The 23,062-nt window shown below is 38.2% G+C and overlaps 2 protein-coding genes and 1 pseudogene across 2 annotated transcripts in view; 1 reads left to right on the top strand and 2 right to left on the bottom strand.

Annotated features, from left to right (window-relative positions):
- PP2D1 (protein phosphatase 2C like domain containing 1) overlaps positions 1-12,415 on the top strand; it is a 17,094-nt gene extending 4,679 nt beyond the window's left edge. Inside the window, exon 2 of the mRNA XM_032267519.1 lies at positions 10,934-12,415. Coding sequence (XP_032123410.1) covers positions 10,934-11,730 — 797 coding nt within the window. The 3' untranslated portion in view covers positions 11,731-12,415. The remainder of the gene's footprint in view (positions 1-10,933) is intronic.
- Positions 637-750, bottom strand: LOC116545148 (annotated as a pseudogene).
- The window catches only part of RAB5A (RAB5A, member RAS oncogene family), a 38,812-nt gene continuing 27,700 nt past the window's right edge, over positions 11,951-23,062 (bottom strand). Inside the window, exons 3-6 of the mRNA XM_032267506.1 lie at positions 20,918-21,069; positions 20,569-20,691; positions 18,349-18,442; positions 11,951-13,426 (exon numbers count right to left, since the gene is read on the bottom strand). Of these exons, the coding sequence (XP_032123397.1) occupies positions 13,311-13,426; positions 18,349-18,442; positions 20,569-20,691; positions 20,918-21,069 (485 nt within the window). The 3' untranslated portion in view covers positions 11,951-13,310. The remainder of the gene's footprint in view (positions 13,427-18,348; positions 18,443-20,568; positions 20,692-20,917; positions 21,070-23,062) is intronic.

The raw sequence follows: 23,062 nt of genomic DNA, 5'->3' as shown, positions 1-23,062 counted from the left end.
AAAAAAAAAAAAAAAAAATGTTTATCTGTTTTATTGATATATAATCATTATAAATATTTATGGGGTACATGTGGTATTTTGATATATGCATATAATATGTAATGATCAAATCAAGATATTCATCACCTGTATTATCTTTGTGTTGGGAACATTTAAACTCTTCTAGCTATTTTAAGTTATATAGTGAATTATTGTTAACTATAGTCACCCTAATGTGACTATCAAACCCTAGAACTTATTCCTTCTCTCCAACTGTATGCTTGTACTTTTTTTTTTTTTTTTTTTGAAACAGAGTCTTGCTCTGTCACCAGGCTGGAGTGTAGTGGTGTGAGCTCGGCTCACTGCAACCTCCGCCTCCTGGGTTCAAGCGATTCTTCTGCCCCAGCCTCCGAGTAGCTGGGACTACAGGGGCGTGCCACCACGCCCAGCTAACTTCTATATTTTTAGTAGAGAATTGGTTTCACCATGTTGGCCAGGATGGTCTCAATCTCTTGACCTCATGATCCACCCACCTTGGCCTCCCAAGGCCAAGCCAAGATGTTGAATTTTATAAAAAAAAAAAAAAGTTGGTCATCTATTGAGATAATCATATGGTATTTCTCCTTCATTCTGTTGGTAATGTGTCATTTTATTTTTAATGCTGACTGTATTACAAGTTGTCATGGTGGGCTATTGGAAAAAGTTTTCAATTAGCAATAATCACGCCATGGCTAAACCTCATTGGCCATGATACTGCCTCTGCACAAAGTTTCACATTTATTGATTTCTATGTGAACCAGACTTGCATCTCTGGAATAAATCCCACTTGATCATGGTCCTTGATTTTTTTTTAAATATGTTGTTTGATTCAGCTTGCTAGTATTTTGTTGAGGATTTTCACATCTACATTCATCAGGGATATTGGCCTATAGTTTTCTTCTTTGTTGTGTGTCTTTTTCTGATTTTTGGTATCCAGGTAATGCTGGGCTCATGTAATTAGTTAAAAATAATTCCCTCCTCTTCAATTTGCTTGAAATATTTTGAGAATAACTGGTGTTAATTCTTTTTTATACGTTTGGTAGAATTCAGCAGTGAAGCCATCTGGTCCTAGCCTTTTCATTTTGGGGCTTTTTATTACTGACTCAAGCCTACTACTTGTTATTTGTCTGTTCAGGTTTTCTATTTCTTCCTGGTTCAATCTTGGTAGGGTTGTGTGTCTCCAGGTGTTTATCCATTTCCTCTAGGTTCTCTAATTTGTTAGGGTATAGTTGCTCATAATAGTCTCTAAGGATCTTTTGTTTTTCAGTGAGATCTGTTGTAATGTCTTTTTCATTTTTGATTTTTTGGGATTTTCTCTTTTTTCTTGGTTAGGCTAGCTAATGATTTATTGACTTTTAAAATCTTTTCATAAAAACCACCTTTTATTAATCCTGTGTGTATTTTTTAGTGTCTATCTTGGTTAATTCTGCTCTTATTTTTTTCCCCTTCTATTAATTTTGAATTTGGTTTGTTCTTGCTTTCCTAGTTCCCTGTGGTGCACTGTTAGGTTGTTTATTTGGAGTCTATTACTGTACATTTTCCTATTAGTATCACTTTTGCTGCATGCCACAGGTTTTGGTATGTTTTGATTTTCATTTGTTTCAAGAAGTTTATTTCCTTTTTAATTTCTTCATTGACCCTATGATTGTTCAGGAGCATGTTATTTAATTTCCATGTATTCATATAATTTCCAGTGTTCCTCTTGCTATTGATTTCTATTCCATTATGGTATGAAAAAATAACAATTTTTTAAAAAATCATGTCTCTAACTTTTGAACATATGGAATACAGTTATAATAACTGATGTTCATGCCTGCTAATTGTAACATCTATGCCATTTTGGAGTTGGTTTCAATTGATTGACTTTTCACTTATCATGGGTGTTATTTTCCTTCTTATTTGCATGCCTGGTGTACTAGCTTCCTAGGGCTGCCATAACAAATTACCACAACTTGGTGGCTTAAAACAGCAAAAATTTATTCTCTCATGCTTCTGGAGGCCAGATGCCTGAAGTCAAGGTGTCCACAGGGCCATGCCTCTTCTAGGGTAGAATCTTTCTTTGGGTCTTCCAGCTTATGGTAGCTCCAGGCATTCCCTCACCCACAGCTGCATAATTCCAGTCCCTCCTTGACTTTCGCATGGCGTTTTACTGTTCTGCCCATGTGTCTCTACTCTATGTATCTCTTATAAACACATTTCTCATTGGAATTCAGGCCCGCCTGGTTAATCCAGGATGGTCTTATTTCGAGATCCTTAATGATAACTGCAAAAACAGTTTTTTTCCAACAAGATCACATTGACAGGTTGTGCGGATAAATGTGTGTTTTTGGATATATGATCTTGAGCTTTGTTTTGGGATGAAACTACTTGGAAATAGTTTGATCATTTTAGATACTGTTTTTTTTTAAATTTGTCAGGCAAGTCCAGGGCGGTGTTGAGTTTGCTCTAATTATTCTCTACTACTGAGGCAAGACCTTCCTAAGTAAGCTACCTAATGATTCATGAATTTTACGTCTTTTCAGTCTGGCTGGTTGGAACAGGAATTATTCTCCCAACCCTATGAGTCCTCAGCAATGCTCCTTTTAATCCTTTTCAAATGTTTCTTTCCCCAGTGTTGTGGAGTTTCCTCACACACATGTATTCACCAGTACCCATCTAAACACTTAAGACCCACTTGAGAAAGACCCTCTAAAGATATCTGGAATTCTCTGTGCAGCTCTTTTCTCTCTGGCATTCTGTCCTCAGCAAGCTCTAGCTGCATTGCTCTCCCTGGACTCTTGGCTCTGTCTCTTCAAAACAGATAAAAGTGTAAATCCAGTCACTGTTATTGTATCTTGACCAGAAAGATAAGAAATTCCAAATAATTTATGTTTTGGGGAATTATTTGAGAGCTGTCATCCAGAGTACTGCATTTGCTCCTGCCTGGTATCTGCCTGTTGACACTATCAATATGTACTAAGGGATCATTTGAGGCTTTCAGACTACAAATACATGACGATTGGTGGTTTCACATTCTTTTTTTTGTAGAGATGAGGCCTCGCTATGTTGCCAAGGCTGGTCTCGAACTCATGGACTCAAGTGATCCTCCTGTCTTGGCCTCCCAAAGTGCTTTGATGCTTTGATAAGCTTTAATTTTCTCACATATTAAAAATGTGATTATCCTTTCCTCACAGGATTACAGATGTGAGCTACAATGTCAAGCCAGTTCCAAGTTCTTTGTGGCTTCCTTTCTTCTTCTCTTTAGCATAATTTGAAATAGTCAATTTTTCTGTAGTCTAAGTGGTGGCAAGAGGCATAGGTTTACTTTTGGTTCACTGTTTCAGTGAGGCCATCGTCCTTTGGGGTCCTAGCTTTGTTGTGGTGAGCCACTTAGTCTCACTAAAATGGACAAGCCCTAGGTTTTGTCTTCTGTTTCATAATCCTGTTTTTGGTTTTTTTAAGATGGAGTCTTGCTCTGTTACCCAGGCTGGAGTAGAGTGGCTCGATCTTGGTTCACTGCACTCTCTGCCTCCCCGGTTTGGGGTCCAAGTGATTCTTCTGCCTCAGCCCCCCGAGTAGCTAGGATTACAGGCATGTGCTGTCACACCCAGGCCAGGCTGGTCTCAAACTCCTGACCTTAAGTGATCCACTGCTTTGACCTCCCAAAGTGCTGGGATTATAGGCATGAGCCACTGCCCCTGGCCACCCTGTGAAAACTCAGTGTGGATTTATTCGGCTCAATACATGGTCTCAGGTAAAAGCTGGTTTCTTCTCTTGGTATACTTGAGTTTAGTCATTATTCTTCTCGAGTATTTTGTACTTGCTGCTATATTATCCAGGATATTTACTTGTTCTCAGTGGAAGGGTCAATCTAAGACCCAGACTGCCCCAGTGCTGCTCCTTTTTAATATTTGAGTGTTTTAGTGTATCTGTTATTCCAACCTTTATGTCTAGATTGTACATTTGTTAATAATTCCTTTTAATGAGGCCCCATAAACTACTTTTATTTCTAATGTTCTAGCTTTCTGTCCCATAAGCTCACAGTAGATTCAGAGACCAGGCACAACTTTATCCACTACTTCTCTATTATTTGCAATTTTCTTTCTTTCTTTTTCTTTTGAGACGGGGTCTTGCTATATAGCCAGGAACCCCTAGCCTCAAGCGGTCCTCCTGCCTCAGCCTCCCAAGTAGCTAGGACTTCAGCACCACCATACCTGGCTATCACGATTTTTAAATTGGTGCTCACCTGAAGCCCCTTCCCTTCTCTTCTCAAGATTGCCAAGTCACTCCTTTCATCTAATCTTCGAAATCTGTGAGGAAAAGATAATCACATTTTTAATACATGAGAAGACTAAAGCTCATCAAAGCACTATACAAGGATATATAACCAGTGAGTGAGCCAGGACTCCAGTTTTTTAGGCTTGAAGCCTGGTTACTCCAAATGAAGAGTACCACTTTCTCCTGTTTTTAGGGTGTCATTATTATGTGGACTTTTTGTCTTCATTCATCACTAATGCTGTATTTACAGACCTCATTTTCTTTCCTGTCTAGATGCAATTGTTTCCATGGGTGTGAAAATGTGTTCATTTGGACTAGTTTCATAAGTTGTTTTTAAAATTATCTCCACCCTTACATTTTACCCTAAAGTCTAACTCGACTCCAGAATCTCCTTCAATTTTGTGCAGGAAAAAAGCCAAATTCTTTTTTTTTTTTTTGAGACGGAGTTTCACTCATGTTACCCAGGCTGGAGTGCAATGGCGCAATCTCGGCTCACCGCAACCTCCGCCTCCTGGGTTCAGGCAATTCTCCTGCCTCAGCCTCCTGAGTAGCTGGGATTACAGGCACGCGCCACCATGCCCAGCTAATTTTTTGTATTTTTAGTAGAGACGGGGTTTCACCGTGTTGACCAGGATGGTCTCGATCTCTTGACCTCGTGATCCACCCGCCTCAGCCTCCCAAAGTGCTGGGATTACAGGCTTGAGCCACCGCGCCCGGTGAAAAAAGCCAAATTCTTAACACTGGCGTTTTATATTTCTTCCCTTCCCCTTCTCCCTTTTTTTTGACGGTGGTGCTGGGGAACCCATATTTACAAGCCTGATTCTGAGAACTCATTCAACAAATACTTCACAAAATAAAATAAAATTCAACAAATTCAGCTTCTTTGGCTCAAACTAGAGCCCTGAAGAAAAATTGAATATAGACTGTTTCCCCTCACCTTATTTACATGCAACTCTATTTATGCTTTTTAATAATTGTAATTTTTCCTTTCCTCAATAACTATTTCAATTTTTCCAAGTCACCAATGACTACTCTCTTAATTCTGTAATTCTACTTTGCATTTTCTTATAATTCTTTATAAATGGGTCTGAAATGAAACGTTTGTCATTTCCCCTCAATTTCTTTTGGATAGCCTCTGTACCTGCTTTCCCCTTCTTGGAACACTAAATAACCTTTAAGAGTCTACCTACTAAATTAGCTTGAGTCTCACAATAACTTTGACAAATAATACTGTGGGTGAAAACCTATTACTTAGTAAAGTGACCTAATAAAGGCCACACAGACAAAAGGTTGGGATTAAAGTCTGAGTGTGTCAGGCTCCTAAATCCCTCCACTCCCCATGCTGTTTTTCTATACCAGGCTGTCTTATTACCCCTGGGCAATCTTGTGCATCCCAGGTGTGTTTTTATTTTTCCTGCTTCACCCATCATATATGTTTTCTGTGACCACCACATAAAGTTTCTTTTCCTCTTCACTCATTCTTTCTTAAAACTTTTCTGTTCTATTCAACACTAGGTCACCTTTCTGGCTTTATCTGAGAAAAATCTTAGTACTGCCTACTCAGCTCCAGAATCCCCTGGCTGGGATTCCAGAGTTCACTCTGAAGTTTACTGGACTTTTCCTTTTCATAAAAGTTGGTGATAACCCAGTAATCACAGGAGGCAGTCACATCATTACCCTCTGCATAAGAAACACTTTACCTGACTATGCCACTTTTAAAAGGCTTGAGCATCATCTCAAAGCGGCTCTTTTTAATCTCCAAGATTATTGTTCCTAAACACGTTGCTCTTCCAGTAATCCTCTTCCATTTTTGCTCTGAAAACATTTTCTGAAAAGCACAGTCTCAACAAATACTGAAAGCTGTTACCTTTGTCTAGGAATTAAATTCATTTATACTCAGATTAAAATTGTGTAGTGGTCTTCAACACAGTTCACTGCTTGGTCAGCTGTTCTCACTTCCTCCAAACAGATGTTGGAAGAAACTTTTTTAAAAGCCAAATTGCCCTTTCTCTTAAACTATCCGAAGGCTGTTTCCTCTCCACTTCTCCAGACTATGTGGACATAACAGTGATATTTAATAATCTTCCTCTAATTTCCCATCTTCATGGAAACCTTTTGTTCATTATCCTGTTCAAGCTTTCAGCTTAATATAGCACTTGACTTCAAACGCCGTTTGTAGCTGACAGCATGTGCCACTAACTGTTTACAAAATGAAACTATTGACTCTGCACATCTAATTTTTTAGTTCATTCTGTTAGTAGTCTTCCTGAGCCTGAATCTTACTCACCCTCTACTTCCTGGGTTATATACACAAATAATTAAGAAATGCTGGCTTTTTCTCCTTCACTTTTTCTTTCCTTCATGCACCATTCATACAGGTGCTGCCAGGTGCGGTGACTGGCACCTTTAATTCCAGCACTTTGAGAGGCCAAGGTGGGAGGATCGCTTGAGCCCAGGAGTTTGAGACCAGCCTGGGCAACATAGCAAAATTCTGTCTCTACTAAAAAATACAGAAATTAGCCGGGTGTGGTGGAACACACCTTTAATCCCAGCTACTCGGGAGGCTGAGGTGGGAGGATTACCTGAGCCCAGGGAGGTCAAGGCTGCAGCGAGCCCGCGATCATGCCACTACACTCCAGCCTGGATTAGAGTGAAACCCTGTCTCGAAAAGAAAAAAAAAAAAAAGCATTATCTCCCTTTCTAATGGGTAGGGCAAGAACTGCAACCAGGATTTAATGTCCTTTATCCTAGAATATTTTATTGTGCTGAACCCAGAGGATGGTCACAAGTAATAAAATGGGCCAAGATGGTATGTCCTACTCTTTTTTTTTTTTTTTTTTTTTTTTGATGGAGTTTCGCTCTTGTTACCCAGGATGGAGTGCAATGGCGTGATCTCAGCTCACCGCAACCTCCGTCTCCTGGGTTCAGGCAATTCTCCTGCCTCAGCCTCCTGAGTAGCTGGGATTACAGGCACACGCCACCATGCCCAGCTAATTTTTTGTATTTTTAGTAGAGACGGGGTTTCACCGTGTTGACCAGGATGGTCTCGATCTCTTGACCTCGTGATCCACCCGCCTCGGCCTCCCAAAGTGCTGGGATTACAGGCTTGAGCCACCACGCCTGGCTGTCCTACTCTTTAGCACAGGAAAAAACAGGCAAATAGTGCACGAGGCTACACTGGTCAAGCTCTCTACAGAGGTAACTAAAATAAAAATAACCTGTTTACCATCCTTCAATTGTAAATACATATTTCTATTAAACTATTTTCAAATCACACAGCAGGAAAACAATGCTTTTTCTTTTTGTTAAAATGGGCTTTGGCTGCCACATGTAAATATTTACGCAGTCAACGGATTTGACTATTCTGAGCCAAATTACGTCCCTTTTGTTTTCAGAGATATGGCCACATTAATTCATATTTATGTACACATATAAAAATTGTTCTAATTTAAGAGGTACTGAACCATATGTACTCCTAACAATTCCATTTACTCAGTTAGCACGTTAAGTACCACTCCATGTTGCTTTGCTGATAGAGTGATGATTTATAATTCAGCAAAAGTCAAGATTTTACTGACTTAACGTTCCACAAAATCCAAGTAGAAAAACCAACGGTAAGATAACGTAAAATATTAATAACCAAACTATAAAGGAGGGACCCTATAACCTAGAACTACAATTTATGTAGTTGTTTCCAAAATATTTTTCACAAATACCATCTTTTAGTCCCAATCTAGTAGCTCGGCTATTAAAAATTTCTATTATGTAAATGAGCCAATAGTTTGTCTATATCTGACACTAATGCTGTACCAATTTAGGCTCCTCTGTCATGCAGGCTTGAGTGCAGTGGTGCGATCTCGACTCACTCCAACCTCTACCTCCAGGGTTCAAGCAATTCTCGTGCCTCAGCCTCCCGCGTAGCTGGGATGACAGGTGTGCACTACCACACCTGGCTACTTTATTTAGTAAAGACAGGTTTCACCATCTTGGCCAGGCTGGTCTCAAACTCCTGGCTTCAAGTGGTCCTCCTGCCTCAGCCTCCCAGAGTGCTGGAACTACAAGCATGAGCCACCACACTGGCTACCAATTTAGGCTTTCCAACTATACTACTATACTAGTTGCATAGACCTCAATCTTTTTTTTTTTTTTTTTTTTGAGTCTTGCTCTGTCACCAGGCTGGACTGCAGTGGCGTGATCTCAGCTTACTGCAACCTCTACCTCCTGTGTTCAAGCAATTCTTGTGCCTCAGCCTCCTAACTGGAATTACAGGCGTGCGTGCACCACCATATCTGGCTAATTTTTTGTATTTTTAGTAGAAATGGGGTTTTACCATGTTGCCCAGGCTGGCCTCAAGCTCCTGGCTTCAAGTGATCTGCCTGCCTCAGCTTCCCAAAGTGCGGGGATAACAGGTGTAAGCCACCACACCTGGCCTTGGACCTCAATCTTCTAAGGCTCAATTATTTTACCTAAAAAACTGTGGGTCTAGAACTGAACTCCTTCTGCATGCAACTAAATGATCCCAGGCACAGCATCACATTTAAAACCGGAATATTCTATGTAAATTTGGCATCCTATTCCAGGAATTTTAAATCTCAAAGACACTATGATATTCAAATATCATCAACCCCATCTCAGCAGTTTAGGTAACTTTTTATAAATCACAAATGATTTCGTTTCAAGAATAAACAATATGTAATTATATGTGATTTTTACCTAAATACTTAGGGAAAATCAATTTTTCCTAACTAAAAAATTCAGTGGTTCTAAAAAAAAAAAAATACACCAAAGAAAGTTACAGTAATGTAACCACACTTGTCTGTTCAGATCATGTTTAAACTGTAAAGATTTCAATGAAGCACACCATCATGGATTCATTTGAACCATGAAAAAACTACAACCAACTTTTAAGATTTCAGTTTCCAACCAAAGGGTTTAATGGTGGCTGCCTATTATTCATGTAATATGTTAATAACATTTTTTTCTTCAGAGGACTGATTGGCTTTTTAAAATTTATATATTACAGGAACCTAGTAAGACTAACATTAAGTGGCATTCTAATTTTTTCATCACCCATGACCTAAGTACATCCAAGATTTAACTTTTATCAGTTACATAACTGTCATTCTATTTTTTAAAAAATTGAAGTTTGTAACCAGGTGCTGTGGCTCATGCCTGTAATCCCAGCACTTTGTGAGGCTGAGGTGGGTGGATCACGAGGTCAGGAGTTCGAGACCAGCCTGGCCAACAAGGCGAAATGCCATCTCCACTAAAAATACAAAAACTTGGGTGTAGCCGCACGTGCCTGTAATCTCAGATACTGGGGAGGCTGAGGCAGGAAAATCACTTGAGCCCAGGAAGCAGAAGTTGCAGTGAGCCGAGATCACGCCACTGCACTCCAGCCTGGGCGTCTAAAGACTCCGTCTCAAAAAACAAAACAAAACAAAAATCAAAGTTTGTGTTTCAAATTGAAAAAGGACTTACCTTCCAAATGCCCATCAATGATAGACTGGATAAGGAAAATGTGGCATATACACCATGGAATACACATATACACCATGGAATACTGTGCAGCCATAAAAAAGGATGAGTTCATGTCCTTTGCAGGGGTATGGATGAAGCTGGAAAGCAGCATTATCAGCAAACCAACACAATAACAGAAAACCTCTCACTTGTAACCTCTCAACTCTCACTCGTTAAGTGGGAGTTGAACAATGAGAACCACGAACACAGGGAGGGGAACATCACACACTGGGGCTTGTTGAGAGGTGGGAAGGCTAGGGGCGGGATAGCAGGGGGTGGGAGGATTGGGGAGGGCTAACATTAGGAGAAATACCTAAAGTAGATAATGGGGGAATGGATGCAGCAAACCACCCTGGCACATGTATACCTGTGTAACAAACTTGCACATTCTGCACATGTACCCCAGAATTTAAAACATAATAAAAATTAATTTAAATTTTTTTTTTTTTTTTTTTTTTTTGAGACGGAGTTTCGCTCTTGTTACCCAGGCTGGAGTGCAATGGCACGATCTCGGCTCACCGCAACCTCCGCCTCCTGGGTTCAGGCGATTCTCCTGCCTCAGCCTCCTGAGTAGCTGGGATTACAGGCACGCGCCACTATGCCCAGCTAATTTTTTGTATTTTTAGTAGAGACGGGGTTTCACCATGTTGACCAGGATGGTCTCGATCTCTTGACCTCGTGATCCACCCGCCTCGGCCTCCCAAAGTGCTGGGATTACAGGCGTGAGCCACCGCGCCCGGCCTAATTTAAAAAATTTATCTTAAAACATTTTAAAAGTCTGCTATATGGAATATATATTGGCTATCAGAAAGTTCAACTAATGACTCACCAATATGAATACTAATTCATTTCATTTAAAAATTTAGAGGTTACTTTGCATTACCCATAATGTTAATGCTAAATGTAGTAGTTTTAAACACTAGAAGTTACTTAACAGTGAGGGATAAACGGACTTGTTTGAAACCTGTATTTACTGTAAATCATTCAGTAGTGATATATTACACATATTTTAAAAACACCTTTAAATAGCCTGCTTTCTGTTTAGCATTGAAACACAGAATTAATAAAGTTAGCAGATTTTGATACAATTAGTTATCCATAGGATAAAAATTTATTCTTTTAAAAAATAATCTTTTAGGTAATGTGCAAGCAGTCTTATGCAGAAATGGGAAAGGTTTTTGCCTCACCAAAGAACATACTACACGAAACACAAATGAAAGAAGAAGAATACTTCAGAATGGAGCAGTCATTAGCGCAAATGAACCATACGGGCTGGTAGAAGGGCAAGTAAAAACTACACGAGGACTTGGATTTCATGGAAATCTCAAACTGAAAAAATCCATTATCCCAGCACCTCAAACTATTTCTGTCCCTATAGATGACTTATGTCAATTCCTTATCTTAGCTACTAATGGACTTTGGGAAGTTTTGGATAAAGAAGAAGTCACTGCCTTGGCAATGACGACATTTCACGTGTATAAAGAAACATACTGTTCTATCACGCATAACAAATCTTCACCATCAAAAGGGCCTCTGCTTTTTTTCAACAGTGAACCAAACTTTACGAAATCACAAAGTAATATCCACGTATTGTTTCAGTATAAATCTGAATCTAAAGAATGTGTGCCAACTAAAAATTCCAAAGAAAATTTGTCTGATTCAAACTATTCTAAATATTCCATTTATAACCCTGAGAATGTAGAAACATTTCCAGCAGAAACAATTCATCATGAACCTTGCAGTGAAAAAGTAACTGACAGACCAACCAGTGTAAATGGTGTGGCAATAAATGAAAAAGAATTAGGCACTAAGAGTTTCTATGAAGATGCAGCTGAGTATGTTAGCCATGAACTTGTAAATGCTGCTTTACTGGCTGGCTCCAGAGACAACATTACAGTTATGGTAATATTTCTCAATGGAAGTATCAGCTTCTGACATAAAAAATAAAGTTCCAATTATCCAGCACACCAAAATATAGTACCATAAAGCAATTCTCCAGTAATCCATATATTAGGATAATTCATCAATACCACACAAATAATTTTATAAACATAGTAAATATAAAAGCAGATATTAGGTTACATAATATCACTTATATACATTAACAGTTTTATGCCAAAAAAGAAAAAAAAAAGAGAGAGAGAAAAACCAATACTTGCTTTTTATACCACTTTATTCCAACCTGAGCACCTCAATATAAAACTAAACACTGGTGAACCGTTTTCCTAATTCTGCATTATCATAAATGTACAAGTTCTCCTAGCAGTCCAACACTTAAATAGATTAAATCATCTCTGACACATGGTAGCTTTCATATAATGAAAATACCTAAAATAATTAGTGCAATATACTGAACTGATCAAAATAAAATGAACTTTGGAAAAGAAGGCTGCAAGATTGTTACTAACATATTGCAATACTTTATGTTACAAATTGTGGGTACGTTGTTTATTATGATTCTAGCCATGGAGGAACAACTGATGCCCCTTCCTGCCAAAGGGGGAGAGAGAAATAATTAGCTGTTTTAGTAACTGTACATTTTGTATACTTTTAAGCAACTCTTAAATATTACAGAAAAGTAATACATATATGGAGACTACAATGCAGTACCCTATTTACAGTACAGCTGAACATCGAATTTAAAATCAAGTTTGAATATACATAATTGTTAGTGCATTGACTATATTATGTCAAAAGGGAACAAAAGCCCCCTCCCTGCCCCAAACAACAAAATCTATGTAATGGCCAGCAGTGATTAATTAGAAATCACAGACACCTGGTTTATTTCATTTTTGTTAAAGAACTCATATGTTTGTAAGGAACACTATCCATTAAGATGCATTTATTAGTTCTCAAATTCCTAGAACAAGATAGGGTTGCATTTTTTTTTTTTTTTTTTTACCCCATTTAAAAAAACAGGACTGGCTATAATTTAGATACCATTAATACTCTTCCCTGCCCCCCGACCCCCACCTTGTATATGTGGGATTATTTTCTTGTGGTTAATTCATTAAAATGTTGAATGTACATTTTAAATACAGGTACCAGGAGAAATGAACATTTGCCTGAATACTACAGCTAAGCATCATAAGTAACTTTAGAATCTTCTTCTAAAAAAAAGAATGTTTTTGAAAAGCTCCAATTAGTAAGTTCCAAATTTTTTTTCACAGGTGACTACTGTACCAGTGTGGAGAAATGGGCTGGTTAACTGTGTGGGTCCAGACAGTCATTTGTCTATATTTCTAGTGATGGGAAATTATTTCCCCTAACCTTCCAATGAAACAAATGTCCACATAGTTCTCATTTTTCCCTATTGCTGAAACATTAGTGAGAGGGACCCATGCATGTTATTAAAAATTAAGTTCAAAACACTTAAAATAATTCTGTATTAGAAACTTGACTCTATCGTAAGTCTCTTCTTTTGGAAGTCATAGTGGGCTGGTTAAATGCTCCAATTCCATTGTTATTAACATTTAGGAAGCAGAAGACTATTCCAGCTAGTTCAAACTAGAGGTTTAGTTACTACAACACTGACTCCTGGTTGGTTGTGTGGGTTCGGTAAGGTCTACTCCTCTTCCTCTGGCGGAATTTGCTCCTGGATTTTGTGGTTCATTCTTTGGCAATTTTTTAGCTGAGAGAAAATGATCAAATAAATAGAATTAGAATATACATATTAATATTAGTTTCATCTGTTTATTTATCATCTTTCTTTCCAGTTAGATTAACCTCAAAGTATCACATAACTATACGTTCATTCTCTTCAAATGTTAAAAGTATCTATTAAATGCCAAAACACTGACTGCTGTCTTAGGGAGTTTGATCTCTCGGGTAATAGTGTTGAGAGAAGGGTAGACAGGAACTGGTTACAGACACAATTAAAACTTAAGGCTGACTAATGCTTTATATAATTCTCTATACAGGTTCACTTAATAGCAGAAAAGTTGTATTTTCTACTCACTATTACTTTTTTTTTTTTCTCAGACAGTCTTGCTTTGTCACCTAGGCTCACCTAGGCTGGAGTGCAATGACGCAATCTCAGCTCACTGCAACCTCCACCTCCTGGCTTCAACCGATTCTCGTGCCTTGGCCTCCCGAGTAGCTGGCGTTACAGGCATGTGTCACCATGCCAGGCTAATTTTGGTTTTTTAGTAGAGACAGGATTTTACCATGTTGCCCACGCTGATCTTGAACTCCTGACCTCAAGTGATCCACCTGCCTTTAGCCTCCTATAGTACAGGGATTACAGGCATGAGCCACGGCACCCAGCCTCATTATTACTTCTATTAAAAAAATCTAAGTCAATAAAGATGATGGCCAGCAAGTTCATAAAGAAGCTCAGCTCATATTAGCATTCTCTAAGGCTGCCACAAACACTTTTTAGACCAAGTCAGGAGAGAAACAAATACCATCGCAATCATCACCTCAACAAAACTTGTCCTCTATTGTGCAACTAATTATCACCCTGAATTATGACAGATCATATCTACTATTTCCTTCCTGGCTTCTCTGGCCTTAAAACATCTACATATATTTTCTCCCTCTCTCTCTCTTTTTTTTTGAGACGGAGTTTCGCTCTTGTTACCCAGGCTGGAGTGCAATGGCGCGATCTCGGCTCACCGCAACCTCCGCCTCCTGGGTTAAGGCAATTCTTCTGCCTCAGCCTCCCGAGTAGCTGGGACTACAGGCACGCGCCACCATGCCCAGCTAATTTTTTGTATTTTTAGTAGAGGCGGAGTTTCACCATGTTGACCAGGATGGTCTCAATCTCTTGACTTCGTGATCCACCCGCCTCGGCCTCCCAAAGTGCTGGGATTACAGGCGTGAGCCACTGCGCCTGGCCCTCCCTCTCTTAAAAAAAGAGACAGGGTCTTACTCTGTCACCCAGGATGAAGCGCAGTGGTGCGATCATGGCTCACTGCAGCCCTGAGTGTCTCACTTTGTTGCCTAGGCTGGTTTTGAACTCCTGGGCTGAAGCAACCCCTTCTGCTTCAGCCTCCCATGTGCTGGGACAGCAAGCACGAGCCACTATGCTCGACCTCTTAGTTTTTAAAGGAGAAACTTACACTTTGCAGCGTAACTATCAGCTACCTTGAAATAAAGGGTTTGAAATAGGTGAGTGTTGAATTTCTGAGAACGAACAATTATAATCTACGCCTTGGGCAAAGGAAGGGCAGTAAAACCCAAGTTAGATGCCTGCATGTGTCAAAACTTAGCATACTGGCGGAAATATACTTGACACACAAACATACCTTATTAGCATGCTAGTGGAAATACACTCAGACACAAACATAACCACACATATTCAGACATACTCAACACTTCATTGTGATCTTAGTTTGAGTGTAGCCTGCAGCCATACTTCTTTTCTTTGTGGAGACAAGGTCTCCCTCTGTAGCCAAGCTGGATTGCGGTTCAATAATCGTAGCTCACTGCAGCCTTGAATCTCTGGGCTCAAAAGATCCACCCACCTCAGCCTCCCAAGTAGCTGAGACTACAAGGTGTATACCACCATGCCTGTTTTTTTTTTTTTTTTCTTTCAGAGACAGGGTGTTGCTCTGTTGTCCAGGCTGGTCTAGAACTCCTGGCCTTGAAGATCATCCCACTGTGGCCTCTCAAAGTATTGGGATTACAGGAGTGAGTCACTACACCCAACCTCATTTTCTCCTTTTATGGGCTGATGAATCCTAATCTGACTCACCAGTAGTTATACCTAATACAAATGGAATGGATCATGAAGACCCCATCTTCAAAAACTATTTCCCAATTTTATTTCAGTCAGATGAGTATGGCTTGTGAGATTCAGAAAACATACTCAACCAGGAGCTATGGCTCTACCTCTGCCAAGCTCTATAGAGCTAGTGGGTATTCTCTAAAGTGTGCTTACCAATGATTAAAAAAAAACTTACCTGCTGGATATATAGCCGCTCCTTGACTTACAATGGGGCTACTTTCTGATATATCCATCCTAAGTTGTATGTTATTTATTTATTTATTTCTTTTTTTGAGAAAGAGTCTTGCTCTGTCACCCAGGCTGGAGTACAATGGAACCATCTCAGCTCATTGGAACCTCTGCCTCCTGGGTTCAAGCAATTTTCCTGTCTCAGCCTCCCAAGTAGCTGGGACTACAGGTGCACACCACCATGCCCAGCTCATTTTTGTATTTTTAATAGAGACAGGGTTTCGACATGTTGGCCAGGCTGGTTTCCTGACCAACTCCTGACCTCAGGTGATCTGTCCACTTTGGCCTCCAAAAGTGCTAGGATTCCAGGCGTGAGTCACCGTGCCTGGCCTGATTTATGATATTTTAAATTTATGATGGGTTTCTGAATGTAACCCCGAAGTAAGTAGAGAATGTGAATGCGTATCACTTTCGCACCATCATTAAGTTAAAAAATTGTTAAGTCAAACCATTGTAAAGTTGGAGACTGCTGTAGTTTATTTTAATCCACAGATCCCTGATGTGTTAAAGCTAAATTCATTTTTTGAGGGGAGGCAGAATATTAAAAATGTCTAAGAGTACTGATTGTAAGAGTGGCTGTACATACAGATCCCTATCAATCTTGGGGATGGACTACTACAGTAAGACTCTTAACCTTACCATAGCTTTGACTCAGGTTACACATAAGTTGAATATGCTCTACTTCGAAATCTGATTGCCTAGTTGCACTGTGGACCTTTTATCCTTTATTTGTTCTACACATTCATTTCACATCAGCATCAATCATTTTTAGAATCCAAGATGCTGGGTTGGGCAATGGATCTGGAAGCCAGGAGCACTTAAGTTTGGAAAGAAAGCCTTCAACTGGGCTACTTCTCTAGGACTGGCTCTAGGGCTGGTAGCATAAATGGTATTAATGGTAAATCTCCAATCAAATGTATTTACAAGCAAAGTCCCACAGACATTGAATGCTTGTCCCTGGACACAAAATAGCATTATACATTGTATAATAATAGTAACTTAGGTTCTGGATTGAGCAATCATGTCTCCCTTTGGCATGCTTCCTTCCTTAAGTGTTTAAATCAGATGTGAGTGAGATTCAGAGGCTGAAGGAAGTAAATTAGAACGAGAAACTTTTTAGCCCCTGCATTGATTAGAACTGTTATGAATGCACCGTGTGATTTAAGTTACTCATCTATCAAATTATTCCTTCATAACAAAAAAAAAGAAAGAAAAATAATTTACTAATCTAGTGAAGGAAATGGAAAGGCCATAATTCCATTTGCCCATAGGTTTTAAGAAGGGATTCTAATTTCAGAAAAAAACAAAAAACTAAAATATGTAGGCTACTTTCTAACTCAAAAAATGACTTTATTAGCATGTTTGAATAAAAGGTACAAATTAAAGCCCATCTGGTAAACACTGAAAAAGGTTTAAAGTTCAGGCTGATTTCAGAGACCTATTATCTCCTTGTTTCCTCTAACTTTTCAGATGTGATTCTGAGCGTAACGTGTCCATTTAAAAATGAATATATTATCACACAATCCTTCACAACTATGCCAGTATTTCCCTAGCAAACTGCAAACTTGAGTTTTTCAGGAAAACATTTTACATGAGAAACAGGCAAGTTTTTTTTTTAACCATTTCAAATGAAGTACCATTAAACTCTGTCACCTAGTGAAAAATAATAAAAATACTTGCAACTTTTACTGGGTTTTCATTATTCTCTGTTTCAGCTATTAACTATTTATATAAGTTCAATTTATGAATATTTCTTACTTGGGGTTAGGACTGTGAACGCCCCAGTTAAGAATTAGTGCTGTAAAATAAAAGTTGGTACGGGATGAGAAGAGTGCTGTATATATGAAAACTAGAGACAGCAAACTTTGAGAACAACCAAAACAGACCTTTCAGATAGAATCTATACCTTAAAACCAATGGAAAGAGGAAAGGGTCAAAAAACAAAACCAACCTTTATTTTTGTTATAGAAAAAAGGAGGCTTATTACAACTCCAAATTTGTTACCTATAATCAAAAACTGAAACAGCAATTACCATCAGTTAAAAGTACCTTAAAGCAAAGGCAAGAACATTGGGTAAGATCAAATGACCATCTGAGGTAATATGAAGTATGAGTGTTGTTTTGTTTTTCCTTTTTCCCCTTATGCCTCTATGCTCTGAAATCGTCTCCCTTATAATATTTGCATTAAAATAATGTGTCAACCTGTATACTTATATGTCATGTTCTTCTGAGTTATACTTATCAACAATTTGATTTTTAAAAAGTATAACCTAATTAAAAAAACATATTTATCCAATTTTCCCAGTGAAACCTTTGCAAAATCTGTTTCAACTATTAGGTTAAGGTCCAGGCTTAACTTACCTGGAATAAGCTTACCTAAATTGACAATATTACAACCTAACAGGTAATCATCTTTCAAACTTAACAATATTACCAACAAAGTATTGCTTTGTGGAAGAGACCTAGAAAAGTGGTTTAACCACATACAACCCCCCTGCCCCCAGGAATTTTTTAAACAAGAGACAGTCAAACCAAACATGCTTCACACTTACTTTTACTTATACTGATCATTTTTAAAGAGATATTAATCTTACCTATTGCCATGAATATTTCATTTACATTCATTGATGTTTTGGCTGATGTCTCCATGAATAATAAACTATTGTCATCCGCATAGGACTGTGCTTCCTGTTTATAGAACAAAAAATGAGATATATCTCTTGGAAATACACTACACCTGCTTTATATTTGTTACAGAAAAGGAGACTTATTACTACTCCAACCTGATTATCTATAATCTTCTATAATCAACAACTGTGTAATAAGTACAACAGTAAGAGTACTGTGCAAAATAATTTTATAATGGATTATCTCTTTTTTTGTCTAAACTTCTGGCATTATCCCACCTTGATTAATCTGTTCTTACATTAAATCTGCTTTCAAATACTGAGTTCCAACACAGAGTATTTTCAAATACAGAGATGGAGGAGAATTATCTTATTCTAAATAAAACTCTCTTTGATCTCAATGGCAATCTTTTTATTTACACTTATTACCTGCAATGAAGACAAAGGGAAACCAAGTATCTAACACTGGCTTCAACCACTAAATGACAACCTCATATTTAATTTTCAATGACTTCTACAGCAGCATTACAATCCTGAATATATCATGAATCATTCCTTTGACAATTATATCACTGCCCTACATTTTTGTCATGCTTTTACAGTTTACATATATTATTATTTTTGATCCTCATAGCTGTTGTGAGGGGTAACCAATTATCTTTCCCATTGGACAAAGAAACAACTGAGGTTCCTCTGAACTGTTACGTGACAGGGCCACTTCTGACTGTAACTTAAGTGTTTTCTTTACCACTCTTGTGCTGGGGAGGGAACAATTTTGGAAGGAGTAACGGATGATACTATACCTCACATCATTTTCGTAAGAATTAAATAAAATTACAAGTGTAACATGCTCAGCTTAGTACCTAATGGTGCAAGAATACATGTATTCCATCACTGTCATCAAACAAGAAAACTATTCAATCACTGATATATACATAGTAAGACAACCACCCTTCCAGCAGAGAAGCCAAAGAGCAAAAGAACAGGCGCAGTTTTAAAAGGTCTAAATAGAGGACTTGCTTTGTTTTTAAGTGATTGCACTTGCTCTATTTTGTGGCAGCAAACATTCTGAATTAGCAATCATAAGATACAAACTGAATTTTTTGAGCCTTAAAAAAATTTTTTAAATTATTTTTTAGCTTTTTTATTTTCAACTCTGGATGTAGACTGGCAGAGCCTTTATTTTTGAATGCCCCTTTAAGAACAACCACACAAGTGTGCAGGCATGTATATATGTGGGTACACACATGTTTGCTGATACATACTTGAAGATGAGTAAAAGAGGGTTAGGAAGGATATAAAGTATGAGGGGGATGGAGGAATTAGAGCAGGATACAATCACTTTCTGCACTGGGAACAATGACTACTTTTATTATTTTTTTGTTTTTCGGGTTTTTTTTTTTTTTTGAGACGGAGTTGCTCATCGCAACCTCCGCCTCCTGGGCTCAGGCAATTCTCCTGCCTCAACCTCCTGAGTAGCTGGGATTACAGGCACGCGCCACCATGCCCAGCTAATTTTTTGTATTTCTAGTAGAGATGGGGTTTCACCATGTTGACCAGGATGGTCTCGATCTCTTGACCTTGTCGTGATCCACCCGCCTCAGCCGCCCAAAGTGCTGGGATTACAGGCTTGAGCCACCGCGCCCGGCTTTTTTTTTTTTTTTTTAAGACAGAGTGTTTCACTCTTGTTGCCTAGGCTGGAATATGATGGTGTGATCTTGGCTCACCACAACCTCTGCCTCCTGGGTTCAAGCAATTCCCCTGCCTCAGCCTCCTGAGTAGTTGGGATTACAGGCATGCACCACCACAACTGGCTAATTTTGTATTTTTAGTAGAGACAGGGTTTCTCCATGTTTATCAGGCTGGTCTCACACTCCTAACCTCAGGTGATCCACCCCCGCCTTGGTCTCCCAAAGTGCTGGGATCATAGGAATGAGCCACCATGCTTAGCCTTTATTGTTTAAGTCTACAAAATCTTTGAATCAGTTTATATATTACAATAATATATTTACAAATTTAGGTTTATCAGAAGAAGCATTTTATTACACTTCATATTTGTTTTAAAAATCTGTATTTTCTATTACTTGCATGGTTTTAACATTATAACTAACATTATAACATTATGACACAAAGGAAAAACTTACAGGAAGAAAAGTGCCTTTCAAATGAAAATTAAATTTAACATACCTGGAAATCTACTGCTCTTTTATTTGCTAGGTCAGCCTTGTTTCCTGATAAAGCTATTACAATATTAGGACTTGCTTGCCTCTGAAGTTCTTTAACCCAATTTTTCGCTCTTGCAAAGGACTCCTGTTAAACAAAGAAACAACTATTTGGCACAGGCTCAAAAAATTGTTAGAAAACATCTTTGTGATACAAGGCTTTAAAACACTGTCCAAAGGGACTGTGGAAAAGAAATTATTAGAACTACTAATTATGAGATATTTTCATTTTATTTATTTTTAAACCAGATTTTCTAATTCACAAATGCTTCAGCAGAAAGGTTAGTTTCACTGTGGAATGCATCCGTACTTACCTCATTTGTGATATCATATACAACTATGGCTGCTTGTGCTCCTCTGTAGTACATTGGTGCTAGGCTATGGTATCGTTCTTGACCAGCTGTATCCCATATTTCAAACTTTACTGTAGTGTCATCAAGACATACAGTTTGGGTTAGAAAAGCAGCTGAAAGAAAAGGACTGCAATAAGTCAATCATTTTTCTCCAAATGTTTTCACAATATAGAAAACACCTGGTTGTATACATGTATCAAAATGTCACACTGTACCCCACAAACACATACAACTATTATGTGTCAGTGGAAAGTAATGAGGGTTTAAAAAAAGCCAAAAACCAAAAAAACAAACCAACAAAAAACACACAAAAAAACACCTAGAAACTTGACAGACTGCAGTTGATAATTGCTTTAAATACGGACAAATGTATGCTTCTAAGCTATTTACATATATGCTTACATATAAAGCCTTTGTAGTGAAATCACAGATTGAAAAGTCTCTGCATCTTAAAAAAGTTTGTTATAATACTAAATAAGCTTAAGATTACACTTCTTTTTTCTTCTTTTTTTTTTTTTTTTTTTTATGAGACAGAGCCTTACTCTGTTGCCCAGGCTAGGGTGCAGTGGCGTGATCTTGGCTCACTGCAACCTCCGCCTTCCCAGGTTCAAGTAATTCTCCTGTCTCAGCCACTCGAGTAGCTGGGACTACAGGCGTCCACCACCACACCTGGCTAATTTTTGTATTTTTAGTAGAGACAGGATTTCCCCATGTTGGCCAGGCTGGTCTCGAGCTACCGAGACCAGGCACACCTTTGTCTCCCAAAGTGCTGGGATGACAGGCATGAGCCACCATGCCCAGCCAAGACTACATTTCTAAATTGCTTCACAATTAAAGAAATGCACTGATAGTCTTAAAAAAGAGGGGGAAACCCAGTATGCTTATAACTACCAACTACATTGCCAATACCATGTCCTGTTCCATTTTACTAGTTTTTATTGGCACACGCTGGCAATTTAGTCCCAGTCCCTTATCAAATTTATATATATATATATATATATATTTTTTTTTTTTTTTTCTTTTCTGAGATACAGTCTTACTTTGCCCAGGCTGGAGTGCCTCCCAAAAGTGTCAAGATTACAGGCATGAGCCACCACACCCAGCCTCTTGTTATATTATCTTTTAAAACATTACGACAATTTAATTGTGGTAGTCATTATTACCTTAACCTAGATTTAATTTGTTCAGTTGATTTAATATTTGCTTCTACCTCTTTCACTCTCTGCCATAATAATTTTTTGGATCTGTACTTTTCCTGATTCTAACACTAAGAAAGTAGCACTATTAAATAGTACTTTATTGTTAAAATTAAAAGGCCCACACAGAGCCATTTTTGCCAGCATGCTGGCTGATAGCAACAAACCCTCTCCTCTATTATTCTAGTATCAAAATGTCACACTGTACCCAACTTAAGACTACCCTCTGCTGCTGCTCTACGATTCACTGTTAATTGGTATGCTCCTCCCTTCCTTCTACGTTTAGCTCAAGGTGTGATATTCAAACCCTATTCCCAAAATGGTATGCACTTGAATTTCAATTTTCTAAAACTGTCATATTATGCAAAAGAATTATATTTCTCTAAATTACAGCAATTTATCTAGTGATTTTGATGGAGATTTACTAACTAGTATCAAATGTGCTACAAAAATGAAATCTAATGAGATATAGCTTTTATTTTAGACTTAACATTTACTTTTCATGCTCTTTCAGGTTAACTGGTTGCTGGATTTAGTACAACAACTAAAATCTTCTGAATTTTGCAAACAATATTGTAAATGTCTTTGCTTTCACCTAAATTCTAATTTATGAATTTTCACTAATCATATTGTAAATATATTCTAAACCAGTTCAAACTTTTTTTAAACCAACAATTAGCAGAATTATCCATTTTCTAATAAACTGCATTTATGGTAAAGGATACCCAGAGAGCACTGTGTCACTTTTTCAAGGTCATGAGAGGTTCTCCTGTAGGATCAAAAAATGTTTTAAAACTAAAATTAAGTCCCTAAGACAGTACTTCTTATCAAAAAGGAAAAGAGGAAAATAAATCACAATACATAAGCCTTTTTTCAAGCATAGTTTGATGCAAACTTGGAAAAGAAAATT

The sequence above is a fragment of the Sapajus apella genome, unplaced genomic scaffold, assembly GCF_009761245.1.
Source record: "Sapajus apella isolate SASKATOON/1434 unplaced genomic scaffold, GSC_monkey_1.0 scaffold4, whole genome shotgun sequence".
In the NCBI taxonomy this organism is placed as follows: Eukaryota; Metazoa; Chordata; class Mammalia; order Primates; family Cebidae; genus Sapajus; species Sapajus apella.
The sequence above is the reverse complement of the archived record's forward strand: the minus strand, read 5'-3'. Positions and strand labels throughout refer to the sequence as shown.